The sequence below is a fragment of the Ruditapes philippinarum genome, unplaced genomic scaffold (genome assembly GCF_026571515.1).
Source record: "Ruditapes philippinarum isolate M1 unplaced genomic scaffold, ASM2657151v2 ctg405_1_1_1_1, whole genome shotgun sequence".
In the NCBI taxonomy this organism is placed as follows: Eukaryota; Metazoa; Mollusca; class Bivalvia; order Venerida; family Veneridae; genus Ruditapes; species Ruditapes philippinarum.
Window position 1 is genome coordinate 5,189 of NW_026861328.1, and position 23,150 is coordinate 28,338.

General features: G+C 31.7%; 4 protein-coding genes across 4 annotated transcripts; 3 read left to right on the top strand and 1 right to left on the bottom strand.

Annotated features, from left to right (window-relative positions):
* Nucleotides 1-1,891: 1,891 nt before the first annotated feature.
* On the top strand, nucleotides 1,892-3,004 carry LOC132715270 (uncharacterized). Its single transcript, XM_060698259.1, has 2 exons — nucleotides 1,892-2,358; nucleotides 2,588-3,004. Exons 1-2 carry the CDS (start codon nucleotides 2,061-2,063, stop codon nucleotides 2,890-2,892), a joined length of 603 nt encoding a protein of 200 aa, XP_060554242.1. The 5' UTR covers nucleotides 1,892-2,060; the 3' UTR covers nucleotides 2,893-3,004.
* Nucleotides 2,966-3,871, top strand: LOC132715273 (retinal homeobox protein Rx2-like). The gene is made up of 2 exons (XM_060698261.1): nucleotides 2,966-3,016; nucleotides 3,440-3,871. The coding sequence occupies exons 1-2, from the start codon at nucleotides 2,966-2,968 to the stop codon at nucleotides 3,869-3,871; spliced, it is 483 nt and encodes a 160-aa protein (XP_060554244.1).
* Nucleotides 3,872-6,893: 3,022 nt separating this feature from the next.
* LOC132715266 (uncharacterized) lies at nucleotides 6,894-8,111 on the bottom strand. Its single transcript, XM_060698255.1, has 2 exons — nucleotides 8,084-8,111; nucleotides 6,894-7,321 (listed from the first exon to the last, which is right to left on the bottom strand). Exons 1-2 carry the CDS (start codon nucleotides 8,109-8,111, stop codon nucleotides 6,894-6,896), a joined length of 456 nt encoding a protein of 151 aa, XP_060554238.1.
* A 7,887-nt stretch (nucleotides 8,112-15,998) lies between these two features.
* Nucleotides 15,999-19,906, top strand: LOC132715267 (homeobox protein unc-42-like). Its single transcript, XM_060698257.1, has 4 exons — nucleotides 15,999-16,146; nucleotides 16,448-16,881; nucleotides 17,200-17,590; nucleotides 19,446-19,906. The coding sequence occupies exons 1-4, from the start codon at nucleotides 15,999-16,001 to the stop codon at nucleotides 19,904-19,906; spliced, it is 1,434 nt and encodes a 477-aa protein (XP_060554240.1).
* Nucleotides 19,907-23,150: the final 3,244 nt, after the last annotated feature.

Sequence of the window (23,150 nt, forward strand, 5' to 3'; positions counted from 1 at the left end):
GAAACGTTATAAGCTTGATACGCTATAAGCTTGATACGCTATAAGCTTGATACGATATTTGCTTGATAGGCTTTATGCTTGACAGGTTATAAGCTTGATACGCTAAAAGCTTGATACGCTATAAGCTTGATACGCTATATGCTTGATACACTATAAGTTTGACACGCTATATGCTTGATAGGCTATAAGCTTGATACGCTATAAGCTTGATGCGCTATATGCTTGATACATTATAAGCTTGATACTTTGTAAGCTTGATACGCTATATGCTTGATACGCTTTAATCTTGATACGCTATTTGCTTGATAAGCTATATGCTTAAAAACCTATATGTTTGATAGGATATAAGCTTGATACGCTATATGCTTGATACGCTATAAGCTTGATACGCTATATGCTTGATACGCTATAAGCTTGATATGCTATAAGCTTGATACGCTATAAGCTTGATACGCTTTATGCTTAATACGCTATAAGCTTGATATGCTATAAGCTTGATATGCTATAAGCTTGATACAATATAATCTTGATACGCTTTATGCTTGATAGGCTATTTGCATGATACGCCATATGCTTCATACGCTATGAGCTTTTACACTTTAAGCTTTGTACTCTTTTTTTCCTGATGCTCTATATGCTTGATATGCTATATGTTTGATAACCTCTATGCTTGATACGCTATAAGACTGTTACCCTAAATGCTTGATAAACTATATGCTTGATACGCGATTCTGCTCGATATAAATATAGTAAATAATCAAAGACCATTTTATGACTTGCAGATATAATGGACTGTATTCTATAGTATAATACAAAAAAATCACGTAAAAGTAACAGATAACCGAGAAAATATTACTTTTTTGTGTATAGTATATTTTTGTTTAGAAAAAACTATAAATACAATATACTTATTTATATTTGGTATAAAAGTCACATTGATATTTAATTTCTTACATTCTAAGTTATTTTTTTTCTCTAGGACAGACATCATAAACACAATTAGACAATTATTGTCAATGTGTGAATAATTTGTCCCCATTGTTGATTCACATCAAAAGTCTGATTGGTAAAGCGAGTGAGTTAAATTCATCAATCGCGAGTTGATTAACTTAATTTGTTTGCAGTTTGTTTGGATGTTTATGTCTAGGTTATTAAGTAGTTTGAGTTATGTCAGATTTGAGACATTATGATGGTAGTATAAAAACAAAATTTACTCCAAGCTGTACCATTAAAATAAGCGAGACAGACAAACAAACAAGCAACAATATAAAAAAAACGATAACCAATAGAAAAACCCAGAGAAAATGATTGAAAACGTAAGTATTTTTTATATAAAACAATAATGAACAGAATTCAATACTTTACATTAATTCTAAGTAGATAATTTTGTGAATACAAATATTTTCAAATATCTTCAAATATACAACACAAGGCTTTGTCAATTATATATCAAAATGTAAATAAAAATATGATACAGTATAATTTTTTTAATAATTGTATATTATAATATACACCAAATGGTTTAATTAAAATCATGAGGTAAAAATGAAAATGCGAGAATAATCAATATTTCTCAATCAGTGCATATTTGATTACAAATTAAGAACATATTTTGTTTCTGACAATTCACAATATTTTTTTTATATTTAATCATATTCGTGCATGTATGAATACATATGGCTTCTGATTTTTTGTGTGTCATTATTACAAGTACTGACAATCGTTTAATGTATGATATATTTTAGATAATGTAATTGTAACATACAGAAACAAAATGTTGATGTTGATATTAAAATTTATGTTAAGGAAATATTATCTCAATCATTACGAGTACATATTTCCTTCCATGTCATACCAAGGCTATGCATGTTGTTAAACAACGATGAGCTTGTAAGGCTTAAGTCAAATAAAATTTATGTTCTGTTCTGTATAAACAAATTAAAACTGAAAGTAATTGGAAAATATTTTCCATTTATCAAAACTGTATTATTCTTTTGTAGAATCTACAATTTACTGAGAGTAGTCAACATCCGAGATATCCCCCTCACGGCTGTTCAAATATGGAAAACAAATACCAGGCAGGATATTCGACACTGAGTCTTCCCTCAAATGGACCGAGCCACTTGCCCGCCGCAGAAAACAACCGACCGATTTGTTTAAGCGTCTCACCTGTTCTACCAGGAACCGGAAATGTTACACATAACATAACGCGCATGCTCGGAAGTGATATGCAGACGCTCGGAAATGATTCAACCGATCAAAGAACACAAGAAGGTCACATGTTGCCATACAGTACTTCTCACTTTATGTCTTTTAGACATAACGCTCTTCGGGAATATACTTCATCATGTGATACAGGTTAGATATCATGTTAATTCAGAATCTTTGTGAAAAGATTTTTAACGAATTATTACGAAAAAATACGTTCTATATCATTCAGACCCAATGAAATTTATTCAATTAAGTCTGTTTGAAATAAATACTAAAAAATAAAATAAAGCATTTGTCTAAATGTATCTACACAGTCTTAAAAGTAATGCTTCAAACTTCAACTGCTATAAAATACATTGTTATTTATGAATTTCAGATGTAAACCAAGAATATTCGGAATCTGACAGTTCTGCAAGTGACATGTCCATATCAACAGAACGATCAGTCTCTCCATATACATCAAGCAGCGGCTCCCCTACACCGCAAAGTGTTGAAGTTTCACCATTTATCAGATCGCCTCCAAATGCCGACCTTTTATCGGCGGAAAACGCATCCTCAAGTGACGATTCTTCATGTAGCAGAGTGACGGAATCTTCAGTACCAGAGCGCTTAAATTCTTCGAGAGTTGCTGAAGTTAAGATAATTCCAGAAAATAACAAATCGCATAGGAAAAAACGCTAGAACCAACTTCACTCAGGAACAAGTGAAGGCTCTGCTGAAAATATTCTACGAAACACCATACCCTGACTCAGAAATGATGGAAAACATCGGAAAAGATTTAAATATTACCGAAAAGCAGGTTAAGGTAAGAAAAATTGTTGTTTACTTTTTTTAAATAATAAAGCATCATTATTTAAAAATGAACGAAATAAATACATTGTTGCTTATCTCAAATGTTTCAGTTTATCTATTTAATCAAAGTGAATCAATGACAGTAGATAGATAGTATGATATTTCAATAGTGTATCTCTTGAAACAGACATATATTTGTAACTCATTTTAAAAGCTCATTAATTTAAGTGTACACATCTTTTTGGTCGTTAGATTGGAACAAATTAATTTTACCACCGTTTCCTTCAATAGTCGATGAAAAAATCCGCTTGTTGTAAGTTATTTCGTTAAAGTTAATATTCAATTAAAATAACACTAATTTGCAAAAAAATCTTTAAACACCATACACTTTTACGTAATTTTAAAGTTTTACGAATGCTTACCTTCTTTTAAACAGATATGGTTCAAAAAAAAAAGAGCAAGATGGCGTAGACGCACACACGACAACAAGAACCACGTACAGTCCTTCTTTCCAACAACGCCGATGATGCCACAGGCAACGTCATTTGGATACATGCCAACAGGACATATGATGATGTCATCACCTCTTAATAATTTTCATGGATACATGAGTTATCCCTGGATGCAGGGATATGCCAGTCATAATTTTATGAATCAGCATCTTCTGGGACAGAAATTAGCCAATCATTTTCCTCTGAATAAACAACTGGCCAATCAAGACGCGGCATTCAAATCTGATGCTTCTTATGCTTTGAACACAGATCCGTCTGTTTCGACGATCCCATCTGCTCAATATGGAAAGATGCTACCGCAGCAGAATTTATCATACCAAAACAGACAGCCTTTGAAATTTCCTGGTTATGTTTAAGCATCAATTTAAAACTTGTTGTGTTATTGTTTTGTAATGTTATTGACATTTGTTATTTAAAGTGCTTTGCTTATCAATACTAGAATAAATTATTCATTGTTGATAAGAAATCTATGCTGTTATATAAAAACCAGATGATTATTAGGACATGTACATTAATAAAAATATATATAAAAACAAGTTTGTTTGTTCTATTAAATAACATAAAACAATAAGGTAAACAATAAGATTAAAAAAAAGATATATAATTGTACTCTTGAAACATACATGACCTCAATCATACATTAAATATCGTTATAAACTATATATTGATATGAAGAATTATGAAAAAATTAAAGAACAATGTTACATGTACTAGAATATCGAAGCAATGTCTCGTAGTAAATGATGCAAAAAAACAAGTTTAGATACTTCTGTGATCATTTAATATACAAAAAGGTGACAAGAAGTAATAAGAAGCAGTCAATGTCATTGACGCTTAACTGAGATTAAGGAAAATCACGATCAGAAACCCCCAACGAATTATTATTACTATATTTGATAATTGTGTTGATTTAAGCTTTTTAAAGGCTACACATGTACAGTATCAATATGTTACTTCACAGAGTGTTTTTTTCTTCATTCATAGTACATTCTATGTTATAACTTAACTGATGTTACGATTATCAAGTGAAATTAGAAAATAACTTCTCAAAAGCCAAATTGCATATTGACATTGCTTGATCGTACTTCAAGAACGAATCGATACATTTTCCTTATGAAGGTACATATAATAGAAAAAATGTAAACATAGTTTAATTTAATCATATAAGGCTGATAAGCCCATGCTAACATGATAATAGCATAATACAAAACAACGAACAGTGCACATGTCGACATTACTAAACATAAGTATGGATTACTTAATATAGCACGGTGACAATATCGGAGAAGGTCATAACTACAAACTCTTCAAGTATAAATACATTAATGTTGTGTTTAACTTACATAATTATATATGTATAGTATCATTTCATATAAATGTAACGCAAAACATATACTTGATAAATGTTTAAAATTCTAAACCTATGTGAAATTACATATATTTAACAAATAATAGATTAAATATATACATATACTGGATATATCCACGATTCTTGCCACATTTTAAGACAAGAAACATAGAATATATTTGATGCACATTTAATTCATTTGTAATGATAATAACATGACCATATGACTGATAAAATGTTATAAATTAACAATCATGTTCAAAATGACAATAATTTTTATCATCATTAGTATTTTCGTTTTACACATACGTTTATATAAAGAGGAGATATTTCTACAAATTGAGGTCATCGCATACAAGAAAATAAATATGCATACCGCACAATGTATTTTTAACATTATTTGTCATAGCTCTTTCGCCAGAGAGACAAAAGAATATTATGAAGAATTAAAAGTTACCATCAGCTGAAAAATATATATCACTTAAATAGTGTTCATAGTTTATAGAAATAAGGCATTTTACTTCATTTGAGAAAATTCAACCGGTAAAGATCCTTTATATAATAATTTCAGTATACTTAGACACTATGTTAATATAAATGACTACATGAAATTGTTTCTACTAATGGTATTAACAAAAATAATTCTAATTATAACAAATAATTAAATGATAGAATTTCTAAGTTTAAATTCTTTTTCAACAAATAGATATACGTGATTCTTAACAGAAGAAATGATGAATACTACTTCAGCTGAAGATAGGGGGCTTGACGTTAGCTTTCATTTACCACTGCCGCCCATAAAAAGGATCAATCGTACTTAATCTGTTATAATAAAAATTAAAAAAGGGCAAAGTGTATGTTCGTGTGTCTTTAAGCTTATAGTTGATCAATATACATATTATATAACCGGCTAATTTCCTATTTGCATCAACTATTATAATGTATTGTTTCTGCGGAACAAATAATAGCTTCTATTTAAAAATTTTATAAATACATAAATTAGAATTATTTTCAACGTCATCCAATTCGTTTTTTTTCTGAAATATACAGTTACCTGTAGTTTATTACTTTAGATATGTAGGGATATTTGTATGATTTGTGCGTATGTAATTTATATAGAAATACACCAGCGATCTTCAGTTTGGAAAGGAAAATTTATCTGATTATGAGATGTCGGAAAGAAAGCAAACATAATATGATTGATATAACAACATTTTCTTTTATTTATCAACATATCGCTTTAATAACAATACTGTCATACTGTAACAACTTGAAAAAAGAGTATCTTCGAACAAGGAAGGGAATTATCTTACACTTGATAAGGAAAGCACCATTAAATAACAAATATTAATAACAATACATAAACAAAAAATCATATAATTTTTATATGACATGTGATACAAAATATGTTCATGCATACATATAACTCGGATATTGAAACGATTGTCTGTGTTGGATTGGTGAGTTCTGCTGCTTTCTGTATTGGGCAGGCGACATGGTAGGAGCAGGTGAATTCGCGCTAAAACCGTTGGAATCATAATTCGTTAATGCCGTGCTCTGATTGGAAGTCTGATTAGGAATTTGATTGGCTATATTTTGTCCCGTTATGTACTGACTCATATAGTTATGGCCAGCATACCCCTGAATCCAAGAATAACTCATATAGCCATGAATATTCTGAAATGGATATGACGTCATCACATTTCCTGTTGGCATGTATCCATATGTCGTCGCCGGTAACATCGTCGGCGTTGTAGGAAGAAAATACTGGATATTTTTGTTTTTGTTGTCACTCACACGCCTACGCCATCTTGCTCTTTTGTTCTGGAACCAGATCTGTTTAACGAAAAAATAAAGAATTCTTAACATAATATGAAATTTTGTTTAAAAGTTAACAATTAAATGATATACATCAGTTTGTTTTCTAGTTAATTAAATAGATAAACTGAAATATTTGAAGTAACAACTATGTATTAAATTCGTTCATTTTTTAAATAATTGTGCTTGAATTAAAAAAAGGTTTTCTTACCTTAACCTGTTTTTTCGGTAATATTTAAATCTTTTCCGATGTTTTCCATCATTTCTGATTCAGGGTAAGGTGTTTCGTAGAATATTTTCATCAATGCCTTTACTTGTTCGTTTGTAAAGTTAGTTCTAGCGGTTTTCTTTGATAGTTTGTTCATCTTTTTATTTTCGTCAACTTCATCAGTACATGCTACCTTAGATGAATCTAGGAGGTCTGTTTTGGTAGAATCCGTCACTCGCCTACATAAAGAATCACCACCAGAGGGTGCAGATGGAATGTCGGCATTTGGAGGTGATCTGATGAATGGTGAAACTTCAACACTTGGCGGTGGAGGGGAGTCGCTGCTCGATGTATATGGAGAGACTGATCGTTCTGTCGATATGGACATGTCACTTGTAGAGCTGTCAGATTCCGAACATTCTTGGTTTATATCTGAAATATGATATACAAAGAATTGATAACATGTTGATAACAATGTCATTAATAAAGTGTTATTTTCGTATAATAACTGTTTTTTTTGGGAAAATGATACTTTCGTATCTGTATTTCTCCAAGAAGTAATCGATTTGCAGTCAACAAAATCAAATGTTTCTTTTTTCTAAAAAAGGTAAAGGTCTTGTTTATTATAGTGTCACCTCTACTGAAAGGGCCAGGCATTTCTGACTTATGAGACACCTTTTGCTTGCATACCATGTACCTCCCAACTCCCACCACTATGCCAGGCGCCAGGCGGATAGAAATCGGTAACCATTCATTTTACCTACCTAGCGGCTCACGAAGCGGCAATTTCGGAACGAGTCCTTCCGAGACAAAAACTTGTTGACATTAAAAATGATACTGATGAATTGATAATATGTTGAAAAGCAGCTGTAATAATTTGTGTTGTAGTAAAAATACATTTTAATGTAATAGTTGATGCAAAAAGGAAATAATAGTAACGCAACATGAACACATATTCTCCATCTTACTGACAATGCTACTCTAAATTTAAGATGGTGACTTAATGCATTCAACAATGAAGTGTTACCCAATCTCTGTCGTAAAGCTTAATTGACAACTTGAGACAAACCACATATGTCCTTGTAAATTTACGACAACGAATTCCACGGTTTTATTGATAGCATGCTATCTTTACGGTGCTGGAAATCTATCAGCGGCGACTTCTGTCTAAAATCTTTTTAAGAACGTAAATACCATATGAGGCCACCTTCCTACGGGTCATTAACCAGACCCATTCCTATTTCAGTTTATTTTTATTACAACATATCAGGTCTGTTTTTGTGAATGATGTTTTTTTCGGTCAGATTTATGTGGAAATTAGACTTGACTTTATAAAAACGAAAACCATTTAAATTGTTAGCCTTAACTTCATCATTTAATGAACAATGTTTTAAAGTGGCTTTATTCAACAAATGTTATTCTGTTGCAGATATTATAATTATTTAAGTTCAGTGTAAAATTCTCGTTAAATAGAACCAATAGGACATTGGGAAAACAAAATATACTTGGTGTCATAAATATGCTATAAGTATTAGAAAAGCTGCATATTAACATAATAATAATAATAATAATAATAATAATAATAATAATAATAATAATAATAATGCTTATAATAGTAATACTAAAATAATAAACATAATAATAATAATAATAATAATAATAATAATAAGAAGAAGAACAACAACAACAACAAAAAAACCACCACCACCAACAACAACAATGTTACTTAGTACCTATTGCGGCAAAAAGTGCCGCCGGTTAAATCTTAAAATATATAATTATCTGGTCGGAGTAGTATATAGTATATTATTTAAACAAAATAAGCGATCTGGATTTAAATTTTTTATTCTGTTACAACGGTGTTGAGGGCAGCACTTTTAGAAAATTGGAAATAGAACAATAGAACACACCACGATATCGCTATATAATCATATTGGAACGCATTTATTTTGTATGCATTCCTGCCTACGCCAGTATTATTCTTAATATACAAATACACTTAACCTAATGAAGTTCAATATCCAGTAAATACGTCTGGAATCATTCTGATCTCCTCGGCTATAATGCTTCGCAATATACAACTGACATAAAAAGGCGACATATTGGAACTATTATTATGACATGGTAAAATGGCGGTCTTCATGTGCCACTTTTATGGCAAACGTGATAAAAATGTGTCTTTTATACAGTGGAAGAAAGAATAAAATGATAACAGCCATTTTCCTATTTAATTTAGAAACAGACAAAGTTTGCAGAAGTTGTGCGATAGTGTTACTTTCTCGCGAACGAACTGGGGTGTTCTCAAATAAAATTTCGTCACTGTCGAATCATTAACCATGTCTCTACTTTAAACCTTTGCTACATCTACTGGTTACATAAATACATTTACATATATTTATATAATATTTTTAAGACGAACTATAACTTATATAACAGAACAAACAGTTTTGTCATATCTTATGCTGACATAAACAGTGATGATTACAAAGATAAAAAGTGAGAGGTAATGAAAATAGAGAGATGCTCTGCAAATTAAAACACACTAGAATAGTTCACGACAAGGTCAGTGATCAGGTGTAAATCAATGTACAGTTTGGACATCTAATTGACAACCAGCAGCGTGAAACTACTGATATTCTGAGAAATGAGCGCGGGGAAAAACAGCAATTTTTAGCTCAATTAAATTGCACTTTAGAAGTAACAATGTTTCTTTGACCCCCTGGAACTTTTTAATGCTGTAATCATTCTGTAAAGACATCACTTATCAATTATAAACATAGTGAATTATTATAGATAGTGGTCTCTTTTGCTGCATTTATACATTACTGTTACACCCGACGGCTGTCTTGTGAATACCTCTCACAATTATATCCGCTTAAAGCAGAACATTACATTTTGTACTTTGCCTTTATTCTTTGTAAAAGATATACAACAATTTTCTATTTCTCGTTAATAAACAACATCTAAGAGTCAAGAACGGAAAACCGCCTACAGTTTAATGCTGAGAGACATTACTGAACAATGTCAATACACTTTTGTGTTTGTATGTGTACTTTTCATACTCTCCTGTAAATATAAGATGGTTGTTAACATCAGGAAACAAATATAAATTACATAGAATAAATTCAATTGTCCTTTTTCTAGATTTCTAAGCTGGACACAAAAAACGCGACGATTTTCTTAAGCATATATAAAGTAGCGCAGTTTGTCATTGTTTACAGATTTCATAAAACATTGAATGGCATATGTCTAGAATCAATGTGATAGGATTGTTTTATGTGATATTTATAAGTGCAACGATATGGCGATATATCGGTATTTTGCAATGCAGCGTCATGCAATACATACTGCGGTACAAAACCCACGTACCGCGATATTTCCTTCTGTGCATATTTCTGATCAATTTATACATTTTATATTTCGATGCATTTAAACCTTTTATGAATTAGCACTGCATGTCGTTTAATCTAAAAAAACAGAAGAAGAAGAAGAAAAAGATAACGACTGCTGAAAGTGTTTTTTTTTCTTCTTATCGAAACAATAATTTGTTTATGCTAAAAAGAACTATTTATTAATGTTATAGTATGATTTTATTGACCTTTTATTGGATTTCAACAAGTCTCGTTAAAATTTCAAGTAGAAGATAAACTCTTGTCTTGAAGAAAGTACATCAGTGATTCGTTAATAAAAATGTTGTGCTTTATTTTATATCAGACCCGAAACGTAGCTATAAGAACATACATTTTATGTAAAGGGTCTAACTGAACGAACTTTGTTACAAAATGATTGGCGTTATACTTATGGAGAATTGACCACAAAACTAATAACGTCCTTTTTTATTTCATGTAAGTTTCTGCTATTTTGTGGACAAGTGACAAGTGCTAACAAAATCCATGAAGTATAAAATATTTGTATCATAGTTTGGGGATCTTTCTGTTGAAAATGTGTCAGAGATAAATCGTATACATATACATGCACAGTGAGTTAACTGGAGTGCAGGTATTAGTTACCCGCACTCCAGAGCATGCCCATTGATTGGCTCATTTTTGCTGGGGTTTACTTATTGTGACGGCAAAGAAAGGGAAAGCGATAAAATATTATATTCAGATGCTCGTTCATTGGTTACTTTGTTTGGGGATTCATATTGTGACAACAGGGAGATCAATATGTTTTTATGTTTTACTATGATACAAAAGAGAAAGAACATCAAAACACTCGGCAATCTGATTTATACTCGGGGGCTACGCCCCCTCGTACAGATCAGATAGCCTCGTGTTTCGATGCTCTTTCTATTACATATCAAATCAATATATAGGATTTGTAACAGTTTTAATCCGTATATTAAAATATCTTTGCGAAAAATAGTTTCAAATTAAAATGAGTTTTCATGTAGCTAAAATATGATGTTATCAATCAAAGACATAGGTGTATACATTTGTTCTATTAATCTTAACTAAGCACTGGAAAAATAGGTGTTATAACCAACCAAAAAGTTGCAAAATCTGGAAACAAAGTGATCCTTCGGAAGCATTAATCACAACAAAATTACAAGAGAATTGCAGACTCGGCAAGTACATATCATTACTTCAAATGAGTCTTGCGATATGACATGTAAATCAAACATTGACAACAGCCATGCAGTGAGTATTGATTTGGATTCTGGTTTGGACTGATGTATCGTACTAATCAACTTGCCTTGATGTCATGGACGCAAACAATTGTATTATAGTTATGCCTGGTAAAAAAAGTTGGTGTCATTTGCAATATTTCCTTTCACTCAGATAAATGGCTATTCCTCCAGGAGGTTGTAATGCTTAAATGAATGATATCCCTTTAAACAGTAACCTACATTGTATATGAATGTTTTTTTTAATATTATATTATAAAGTATTGTACCATAACGTTTTGTTTACATACATACTAATACGGCGTATCAAGTTGTATAGAGGCAATCAAGTAGTGAAACTTGTTCAAGTTGTACTTTTGCCTGCAACATAGAGAGAGAATCGCCACGTCAGCAAAATGATTGACAGTATTAGTCTGTAACACTTGTGAACAATGCCATTTGACCTAGTTCTTAACGATCTTACATCGCAACGAATCACTTAATGAACGCTCTTGAAAAATAAGAAAGGTCAAAAATGTATTTAGAATGTCCTTTTAGTTCGCTGTAAAACATTAGGGGGTCAGGGTGAGAAGTTGACGTGGTAGTCATTGTGTTCATCTAAAGGCATCAAGAGACGGTAGGATTTAGCTGTACAGCACTTATTAAAGATATGATGTACAATATTCAAAGCAATACACCACTTGCATTTAGACCGTAATTTTATATTGTATGAATTATCAGGTTTTCCTCCAAAACAATTTCCTCCGAATAGATCCCTTACAGAATTTATTTACTGTTATTACCGAAATATGCGTAAATGTTATATAATTGTTGGCATTGACCAATTAATAAGATTGATTTACAGGTAAGTCGTGGAAACATGGCGGGATCATTTAGAAAATGCAATGTCCTGGAATGAGTTACATAGCTTACCACCCTAAAGCATGTCCTGTATTCTGGTCTCACGGTGAAAAATTATTTTTTTCTGCATGAATAATGTTGAAAACTCTAATGAAAAAGTTGGGATTCGAACATGCCACAACTTGGGGGGTCCCCAAGAGTTTTTCAATATCATTTAAACTCCATCTTGCTACTATGTTTACATTTGATCCCTAGTTATGGTTTTTTAATAGAAATGACAAAAAGCCGTTTATATAGGGCCATATAACCTGTCAACAATCTTTATAACTAACAATACAACATGTCGAGTTATATCGAATTCATGACAAAAATAATTCATAAATTGACAGCAGCCTTTTTTATAGTTTATATCAACGTCAGAATTTTGCAATGTGCCAACAGCGTCAAACAACTAATTACAAATGTAAATGTATATGTTAAAGCGTTTTAATGTGCCCGACTATAGACAATACTATATCTGAATAAAAATTAAGAGATTAATACACGGCCGAGTAGGGCCGGAAGGTGATAATCGGACCACAAAATGAATAATAACCCCGAGGGCTTCAGCCCGAGGGCATTATTCATTTCAGGGCCGATTATCACCTTCTGGCATAACTATGACGTGTATTAATGTCTTTAATACACTTAGTAGATTTAACAGCAGCAATTTTTTCTATTGATAAATACTAAGTCCTTGACATTTCTTTCGTTGAAATTCCTGTCTGCATTTCTACTGTAGACTTCATTAACAGTTCATTAATACACTTGTTACTATATATAGTAACAAAATTGCCTATGATTTCAACTGATTATGAGTGTCACGTGACCTAATATGAGTTTGCGGGCCAGGGCCGAGAACTAGTTATCAGCCCGCAGAACATGTGCACGTTCACAAACTGAAACAATGACGTCATATTTAACGTCATCAAACAGTTAACTGTAAAAGTGAAAGTAGGTTATCAGCACGAAACGCTTTATTTTTATGAGAGCTTAAGCGTATTTAGTACAAACACATTTTTGTAACTATTGAAATTTGAAGAAATAATACGACAAATTCATTCCGAAAAAAAAAAAAGAAAATAAAACTTGCTTCTAGATTCTACTGCTTTGAACACACAAACAGTAGACTCTAAACATCTCTGTACAGAACAGTAGAAGAGTGCTGTAGACAAGAATTTCAACGAAAGAACTTCACAGTATTTGTTGTTGTTGTTTTTTTTAAAAAAAAAATGCTACTATTAGATCTACCAAGTGTATTAAAGACATTAATACACGTCAGAGTAGGGCCGGAAGGTGATAATCGGCCCTGAATGAATAATGGCCCTCGGGTCCATTATTCATTTTGCGATTATCACCTTCCGGCCCTCTCCTGCCGTGTATTAACCTCTTAGTAACTTCTGTTGTTTACTTTTTGTGTGTTAAAACTTTAAAGTACACTACTGTAGGATCTAGAAGCAAGTTTTATTTTCATTTTTTTCCGGAAAAATTTGTCGTATTATTTCTTAAAATTTCAATAATAATAAAACTGTGTTTGTACGAAATCTTAAGCTCTCCTGTTTGATGACGTAAAATATGACGTCACTGTTTCAGTTTGTGCGCGTGTACATGTTCGGCGGGCTGATAACTAGTTCTCGGCCCCGGGCCGCAAACTCATAATAGGTCACGTGATACTCATAATCAGATGAAATCATAGGCGATTTTGTTACTATATATAGTAACAAGTGTATTAAATTATAGTATCTCCCGTTTTAAATTAAAATGCAAATTTTCAGTGTCATATTCCAGTAATTATCATAATTTACATTTTTGGAACCGTTGACCGTGTACGTATCCCACAATCTTTTATTGTTTATTGATGTTATTGTCTATTAAAATTGTATCATTTTTACGATGTACTTTATCAAACTCCTCACAGTGATTACCTCCCTTGGCAGAATTGTAATCACTGCCTTCAAAGACGTCACATGATGATGAAAGTCACATGACGTAACGTCGAAATTCAAATGTAAATATCGACCGTTACATAGAAAATCTAACGTCATTTTTCTCTTTCTGTTTTATTTTTAACTTTTAGTGCCTACGTTCGATATAGTTTATCAAAAAAATATCAAAAGTGTACAAAATAACGAAAAATAAATTCAAAAGCTAAAAAATATAAAATATCAAAATATTGTCTCGGTAGAAAATATTCTCATAATTTTAAAATTATTTCTAAATAAATTCATATTATTTATTTATTTATCCATAAACATTGTTTAATCAATGAGAAAAAACTTAACTGATAGATAAAAGCAGTAAATAAAACAATTTTTGAAAAAAATATAGTATATCAGAAATTCTGATATATCGGGACCTTGGTGGCAGAGATCTATGCCGAAGAATTAAGGGGAGATCACTGCGTGGAGATTGGTACTTTATGATATTGATATCTTAACTGTTTATGTTTGATATTTTCAATGTTTATGGTCTGACATAATACGATACGCTACGTGAACAAGTTTCCAAATAAAATATATTGCAATCTTGTGTAAGTCAGAAGGAAATCATTTATACACATATTTTCATAGTGAAAAGTTAATGTCGTAATTTATTACAATTAGTCAGTAATTGGTAATGTGTGAATAATAAAAGCTTCAATTGTTGACTGACATCAAAAGTTTGATTGGATAAGCGAGTGAGTTAAATTCATCAATGGCGAGTTGATAAGTTTAATTTGTTTGCAGTTTGTCTGGATGATTATGTCGAGGTAATTAAGTACTTTGAGTTATGTCAAATTTGAGACATAATATCATGTATAAAGACAAAATTTATTCAACAAATTCGCACAAATCAAATTTGATAAGGAAAACAAGTTAACAAAACAATAACCTGTAGAAGCTGTGAAATCTGAAAAACTAAAAGAGGAGAAAATGATTGAAAACGTAAGATATTTAAAATTAAATTTTTAAGAACAGAACGACAGGAAGAAAGTATATTACATTAATTTAATCTGAAATATTGATAGATATTGACTAGACTAAAATCGAGCAAACTGATTCAAATTGATATATATGTTAAAAACATATTGTTAATGAATATAAATGCAGACAATTATTATTTCAAATGCACAATTTGCTGATAACTATTCTCATGTTTCATGTTTATTCATTTATTATATATTTCTGTAAGATCAAATACATTAAAAGTACTAAATTAATAATGTTAAAATGGCTCAGTAAAAGAAGCTAAAAATTCTTTTTTCAATGTGATATCAGATGTCTGTAAATAGTAAAACAATAAATTATTGCAAAATACTAAAGTTTGCAATCTTTGTTTTTCGAATATAGTGTTTTGTTCTGTTATATTAATTGTAATTAGAAAAAGAACACATCGAAATGCATAAAACAATATATTATTTTTTGTAGGTTCTCCAATTTTCTGACGACCGTCAACTACCTTACGCTGGTTTAAGTACGGAAAACAAACACCAGGCTGGATTTTCAGCTCCTGTAATCTCGTCGAATAGACATAGCAACGACACCGAAGCGGAGAACTACCAAGCTTCTAGCTTTAGCGTCTCAGCTACTCGACCAGGAACCGGAAATGCTACACTAAACTGCAATGCGCATGCATGAAAAAGGTCAGACGCTCGGAAAAGAATTGACTGAGCAAAGAACGCTTGATAACTCTATCTTGCCATATAGCACTTCTCACTTCATGTCTTTCAGACACAGGACGCTGGAGGAATATACAATGTCATGCGGTACAGGTAAACATTAAGATGTTAAATTTAAATTTAGAAAATTATATGGAAATCTTAAAGGTCGCATAATATACAAAATTGAAAATGTTGCAAGCCCTGTTTTATGCATTGAAATAGTTAGACATTTGATTACGTTTACTGCAAATTGATTGCTACTAAGTACAACTACGTTGAGAAAAAATATTGCCGAATGACAACAAATTCACAAATCTATATTTTCCAATATAAGAGTAATCATACAAAAATAAGATTCAATAAATGACATTGTTATCAACTTCTAATTAGTTCTTTGTTTTTCAAATTTCAGATGTAAACCAAGAATATTCGGAATCTGACAGTTCTATAAGTGACATGTCTATATCAACAGAACGATCAGTCTCTCCATATACATCAAGCAGCGACACCCCTCCACCGCCAAGTGTAGAATATTCACCGGTAATCAGATCACCTCCAAATGCCGACGTTTCAACAGAAACTGCACCCTCTAGCGGTGATTCTTTATGTAGCCGGGAGACGGATTCAACCAAAATAGAGCTTCTAGATTCATCTAATGTAGCATGTACTGATGAAGCTGACGAAAATGAAAAGACAAACAAACTGCCAAAGAAAAACTCTAGAACCAACTTCACAAACGAACAAGTAAAGGCATTAATGAAAATATTTCACGAAACACCATACCCTGACTCAGAAATGATGGAAAACATTGGAAAAGATTTGAACATCACGGAAAAACAGGTTAAGGTAAGGAACAAAAAATAAACATTTGTTTTAATTTATCAATATCATCAAAATCGGAACCGTTTAGAATACACAATGTTGTTTCAATTTTATTAACTTTTTTGGTGTACTAAAGTATGATTACGTATTTGGTAGTCTTTCTGCGGAGAAATACAGTAACAGTACTGTTATTCAGATTATCGTCCTTTATTATTACTATTATTTTGTTGTTGAAACTTGAAAACAAACTGATGTTAATCATTTAATTATTTACCTTTAAACAACATTTCATATAATGTTATATCAATTTCTTTCAAAAATCCTTTGTGTTTCGTTAAACAGATCTGGTTCCAGAACAAAAGAGCAAGATGGCGTAGGCGTGTAAGTGACAACAAGAACAATAATGTCCAGTCTTTCCTTCCTACAACGGCGATGTCATATGGATACATGCAAACAGGACATGTGATGACATCATATCCATTTCAGAATATTCCAGGCTACATGAGTTATCCTTGGATTCAGGGGTATGCTGGTCATAACTTTATGAGTCAGCCTTTAACGGGACAAAATTTAGCCAATCAAATTCCTTATCAGACTTCAAATCAGAGCACGACATTAACGAATTTTGGTTCTACCGGTATTAGCGCGAATTCAGCACTTACTACCATGTCGTCTGCCCAATACGGGCAGCAGAAGTCACCAATGCAACACAGACAATCGTTCCAATATCCGGGTTATATGTATGCATGAACATACTTTGTGTCATATGTCATATATATGATTTATTGTTAATGTATTGTTATTGATTTTTGTTATTTTATGGTGCTTTCTTTATCAAGTGTAAGATAGTTCCCTTCTTTGTTCGTCAAGTACAGTATGATAATTTTGTAGTTGGAACAGTATGTTGATAAATAAAATAAAATATTCGTTCTATTCTTATCATGTTTTTTTCTTCCTATAAAAAGGTAAAGGTTTTGTTTATTATAGTGTCACATTTACTGAAAGGGCCAGACATTTCTGACTTATGAGACACCTTTTGTTTGCACACCATGTCCCTCCCAACTCCCACCACTATGCCAGGCACCAGACGGATAGAAATCGGTAACCAATCATTTGAACTACCTCGCGGCTCACGAAGCGGCAATTTCGGAACGAGTCCCACGAGAAAAATACCGACATCTCATAAGCTGATAAATTATTCTTACCAAACTGAAAAATGCGGGTGTATTTTTATATAAATTACGTATGCACAATTACACAAATATCCCAGGTTACTGTATATTCCGAGAAAAAAACTTGTTGACGTTAAAAATGATACTGATGTATTGATAATATGTTGTAGCAGCTGTAGTAATTTGTGTTGTGGTAATAATACATATTTAATGTAATAGTTGATGCAAAAAGGAAATAATAATAATTTGTGCCGTAAACCATGTCTCTAAATTTTGTCAAAACACTGTGAAAAATCTATAAAAGCACAAAAAAATGTTTACGTTTTTTAGAATCTCAATAAGTGCGTGTAAAGTGAAGATATGATTTGAGCAAGAATAACCGCTTCTAAAGCCGGCTTGATTTTTATTAAGTAAGTTAAATTCTTCTAAATAATTACGAAGCTTGCGAGGTACAACATGAGGACATGCTTCACAATTAACATATTTAGCTGCTCCTAGGGTAAAATATACTTGCTCAATATAACATTTTTAGTGGATATTTTCACAGGACAAGCCATTTTTCAAAAAATTAAACGGACACCAAAGGACAAATTATTCTTTAGGATTTTTGACAGGTTATATGGTCCGATATATAAACACTTGTTTGCCTTAAAAAAACCGAGCGTGGAGAGAAGTATTATATTGAAGGCTACAGTTTATATACGGGCATATAACTTGTCAAACATCTTTAAAACGAATTTACCACACAGCAAAGATCCTGCATTTGAAAGAAAGCAAAAACATAAAACAAGTAAAAAAAATGATATCAGTCATATTTATATTTAAATTATAGTTAATATAAACGTCACGATTATCCAATGTAAAGCGCAGTTAGAACACACATATATTGTACTAACGCTTTTTAAGGTTTAAAAATCTTACGTTAATTTTTAATTGCGCATGCGTCAAAATGGTAGCACTTTTTTGAAAACGGTTAAAAAATTTGTGAAAAAATGGATTTAAAGTTGTTTTTCTAGTGATTTTGGATTTGATTTATAGTTGAAAATGGATATGATTAAGTAAAGTTTATATAGTATGGGAAATAAAAAACGGAAGAATAGAAATAGCAGTGGAAATGACGTTGAAGAAATCAACAATAGAAAGGTATCTAAACAAAGAGGCCCGTCTGGTGATTTAGACATAAATATTTCTGTGAGCGACATACTTAACCAGACTAATTCCGTTCTATATGATGATGATGATAATAGTGTATTTGACATAAATTCAAAAGCAAAAGTTTCCGAGAAAATGGCGTCAAATGAAAAAGAACCAACAAACAAGGATATTATGAAAATGTTTAAATGGAATAAGTGACAGATTATGTGCAGTGGAGAAAAAACTTAGTGCTTTTGACCAGATTGAGAAACAAATTTCTAGTTTTTGAAAAAGAGCTTAAGTCAATATGGGTGGCTATTGATGATAGGGCAAAGAAGGTAGAAGAGCGAGTGGCTAAAATGGAGGATAAGATTGAAAGCACAGACATAAGTTCAGCCATATTAGCGGGTAAAGTAGATGAACTTGAAAAGGCTCGGGGCAGTATGAGAGAGGAGGTGTCTTATCTCAAATCTCAATCAATGAGGAATAACCTCATTTTCACTAATGTACCGGAAGACAACTCCAGTGGTAACGAGACGACGGAAGTAACCGAGCGTAAACTACGGAAACACCTCCAGGACGCCTTGAAGGTTGCCAAGGAGACAGCTGACAGTATTCGCCTCGAGCGAGTTCATAGGTCACCAGGTCAACCCATTCCTGGGAAAACCCGGACTATAGTTGCCAAATTTACATTTTTCAAAGACCGCGAGCTTATTAGAAGACAGTGGAAAAAATTTGAATGACACACCATATAAAATGTATGAACAATTTCCACAGGAAGTGATCGAAAAGCGTAGGAGACTAGTGCCAAGAATGAAGGCCGCCAGGGAGAAGGGGCAAAGGTCATGGATTGCTTATGATACGCTGTTCATCGACGGTAAGCCTGTCCGGGAGTAGGGGTGCGCCGGAGGTGAGCTAGCTATCTTGTCATGGAACGTGCATGGGTTAACATCTGACAAAAAAGCTCATAAAGACTTTGTAGATATTATTTCAAGTCACGATATATGTTTTTTATATGAATCTTGGACAAATTCTAGTAGTAATGTTTCTTTAAATGGGTATATTTCATTCAATTTCTATAGAAAATTTCAAAATAGGGGTGCGCGAAGATGCAGTGGTGGGGTTATTTTGTATTTTAAAGAGCATTTAAAAGAAGGTATACAATTAATAAAAAATCACCATGATACAATCATTTGGCTTAAACTTGATCGTAATTTTTTCAATACTAAAGAAGATATTTATGTGTGTGGTGTATATATATGGGGTGCAGACTCACCTGCGTACAATACTTTAAATGTTGATTTGTTTGATTTATTAGAAAATGATATATTTTTATACGACAATTTAGGGGCTGTGTACATTCTTGGAGATTTCAATAGTAGAGTAGGAAATAAGCATGACTTTATTATACATGATACTTTGAATAATGTTTTTGATGATATAGATTATGACCCCGATAATAGTTCATGCAGGGCCTCAATAGACTGTAAACATAACAGCCATGGTATAAGATTATTAGATCTTTGTAAATCTTCATGTTCACGAATAGTTAACGGTCGTATCGGGGACACTAATCATCATACTTTTATTTCACATAACGGGGCATCTGTTATAGACTATTTATTATGTAATGAACGCAATTTTTCACTGATCAATAATTTTAGTATATTGTCATTCAATGAATGGAGCGATCATGCCCCCTTACAATTGAAAATATCATGCAACAATACACCTGATAAAGATATTATATTTACAGAAATGAAATACAAATGGAATGATGTATATAAACAACAATTTAGATCAGGAGTCATTGCTAATTTACCATTATTTAATAATATTGTTAATGATTTAGACAATAACAGTCGACAGTCTGTCAATAATGCACTTAATAGTTTTACAGATGTATTGCGAAATGTTAGTGACCCATTATTTTCAAAAACATGTCAGTTTAAAAATGTTCATTGTTTCGAAGAAGAAAGTTGTATTAAGCATGCTGATTGGTTTGATGTAGAATGTAGGAATGCACGTAGTAAGTATTTAGAGTCTTTAAGGTTGTTTAATATCTCAAAGACAGATTATTTTAGAATAAGGTTGTGTGAAAATAAGTCATTTTATAAAAGTATTGTTAGAAAAAAGAAAAGCTTACATTACAGAAAGAAAATGTCTGAGATAGAGAAAATTTAAAGAAAGGTAAACCTAGAGATTTTTGGAAATATTTTAAAAAGAAATCGAACAATTTTGGAAAAAATATTACAATTGAACAATTTAAAGAATATTTTTCTAATATAAGTAACGACTTATTTGCTTGTTGCAATGAGGAGGCTAATCAGTTTTGTCATAATAATGATTTTATGAAGTCAAATGATATTTTTCCAGAATTAGACCAGCCAATTACAGTTTGTGAAATTTTAACTGCTGTAAAATCACTAAAGCGTAACAAAGCGTATGGTAGCGACTGCTTATTAAACGAGTATTTTATTGAAAGTATAGATATTTTATCGGCTCATATTTGTGATTTATTTAATGGTATTTTAGATTCGGGTTATTTCCCCGAGAAATGGACAGAGGGTATTATAATCCCTTTACATAAAAAAGGTTGTCACGATGACGTAAATAATTACAGAGGTATTACTCTTGTTAGTTGTATGTCAAAATTGTTTACTACTGTTATTAATAATCGAATTGAGAAATTTTGTAACGAACATAACACTATTTCGGATGCTCAATTCGGATTCCGTAAAGGAAGGTCTACTGTAGATGCTATATTTGTACTTATGTCATTAGTTGAAAAATATTTAAATGAAAATAAAAGATTATATGTTATATTTGTTGATATGATGAAGTGTTTTGATTCCATTGATAGAAATGGTTTATGGTTAAAAATGTATATTTTGGAATACAGGGTAAATTATTGAGAATTGTTCGTGATATGTACCAGAAAATTAAGTCTTGTGTTAAACTTTGTTCAAGTTATTCTGAATATTTCCAATATGCTGTTGGTCTTCGTCAAGGGGAGGTAATGTCCCCTCTACTATTTTCAATTTTTGTAGAAGACATCGAATTGTATCTTCAAAACAATCCCGACTCAGGTTTAATACTAGATGATATTGTTTTAATACTTTTACTTTTTGCAGATGATATGGCAATTATAGGCAAAAGCCCTGAGGAAATACAGGAACTATTAGATCTTTTGTATTTATATTGTAACAACTGTGGCCTTAAAGTAAATACAACAAAAACTAAAATAATGGTATTTAGAAAAAGAGGTCGTATTTTACCAACTGAGCAATGGAACTATAATGGCCAAAATATTGAAGTAGTTAATGATTTTAATTATCTTGGGACAGTTTTTAATTATACGGGCAATTTTACATTAAATCAGGAATATCTGAGTGGTAAAGCTTTGAAGGCAATGAATGTACTTCTTTGTAAATTGAAAGAATTTGACCTTTCTCCCAGAACATTATGTCAGTTATTTGACTCATTTGTTTCATCGATATTAAATTATTCATGTGAAATCTGGGGATATACTAAGTCTAAAGAGCTAGAAAGAATACATTTAAAATTTTGTAAAAGGTTATTAAGAGTTCAACCTAACACCTGTAATGCTAGTGTATACGGCGAGCTGGGAAGATATCCCTTATATATTCATAGGTTTGTAAGGATAATAAAATACTGGTTAAAAATTGTAGAAACTGATAACATAATCCTTAAGACAGTATATAATCAAGCTTTGTATATGATAGCAACAATGGTCATAAAAACTGGGTTTCAAATGTAAAAAAAGCTTTTGAATGATTATGGATTTTCATATGTTTTTGATAATGTTAATATTATTGACAAAAAAATATTTTTATTTGAATTTAGAAGTCGCGTTATTGATTCTTTTAAACAGGAATGGTATGCTACCTTAGATAATAGTTCTGTATTGTATATGTACAAAAAATGTTAAATGTAGTTTTGAGTATGAACTTTATTTGGATATCT